The sequence below is a fragment of the Myotis davidii genome, unplaced genomic scaffold, assembly GCF_000327345.1.
Source record: "Myotis davidii unplaced genomic scaffold, ASM32734v1 scaffold370, whole genome shotgun sequence".
Taxonomy (NCBI): domain Eukaryota; kingdom Metazoa; phylum Chordata; class Mammalia; order Chiroptera; family Vespertilionidae; genus Myotis; species Myotis davidii.
Genome location: NW_006288615.1, coordinates 5,546,494 through 5,546,725, shown reverse-complemented (window position 1 = coordinate 5,546,725; position 232 = coordinate 5,546,494). Strand labels below are relative to the sequence as shown.

Below are 232 nucleotides of genomic sequence, written 5' to 3'. Positions count from 1 at the left end.
TGGCCGGTGGTGCTGCCGCCGCCGCCGCCACCGCCGCCCGCGCTACCCCAAGCCGCGCTGCAGCCCGCGCTGCCTCCCGCGCACCCTCACCACCAGATCCCCAGCCTGCCCACCGGCTTCTGCTCCAGCTTGGCGCAGGGCATGGCGCTCACCTCCACGCTCATGGCTACGCTGCCTGGTGGCTTCTCCGCATCTCCCCAGCACCAGGAGGCGGCGGCCGCCCGCAAGTTCG

At 74.6% G+C, this 232-nt stretch overlaps 1 protein-coding gene across 1 annotated transcript in view; it reads left to right on the top strand.

Moving 5' to 3' along the window:
• GBX2 (gastrulation brain homeobox 2) overlaps window positions 1–232 on the top strand; it is a 6,154-nt gene that overhangs the window by 3,442 nt on the left and 2,480 nt on the right. The window contains exon 3 of the mRNA XM_015561805.1: window positions 3–232. Coding sequence (XP_015417291.1) covers window positions 3–232 — 230 coding nt within the window. The remainder of the gene's footprint in view (window positions 1–2) is intronic.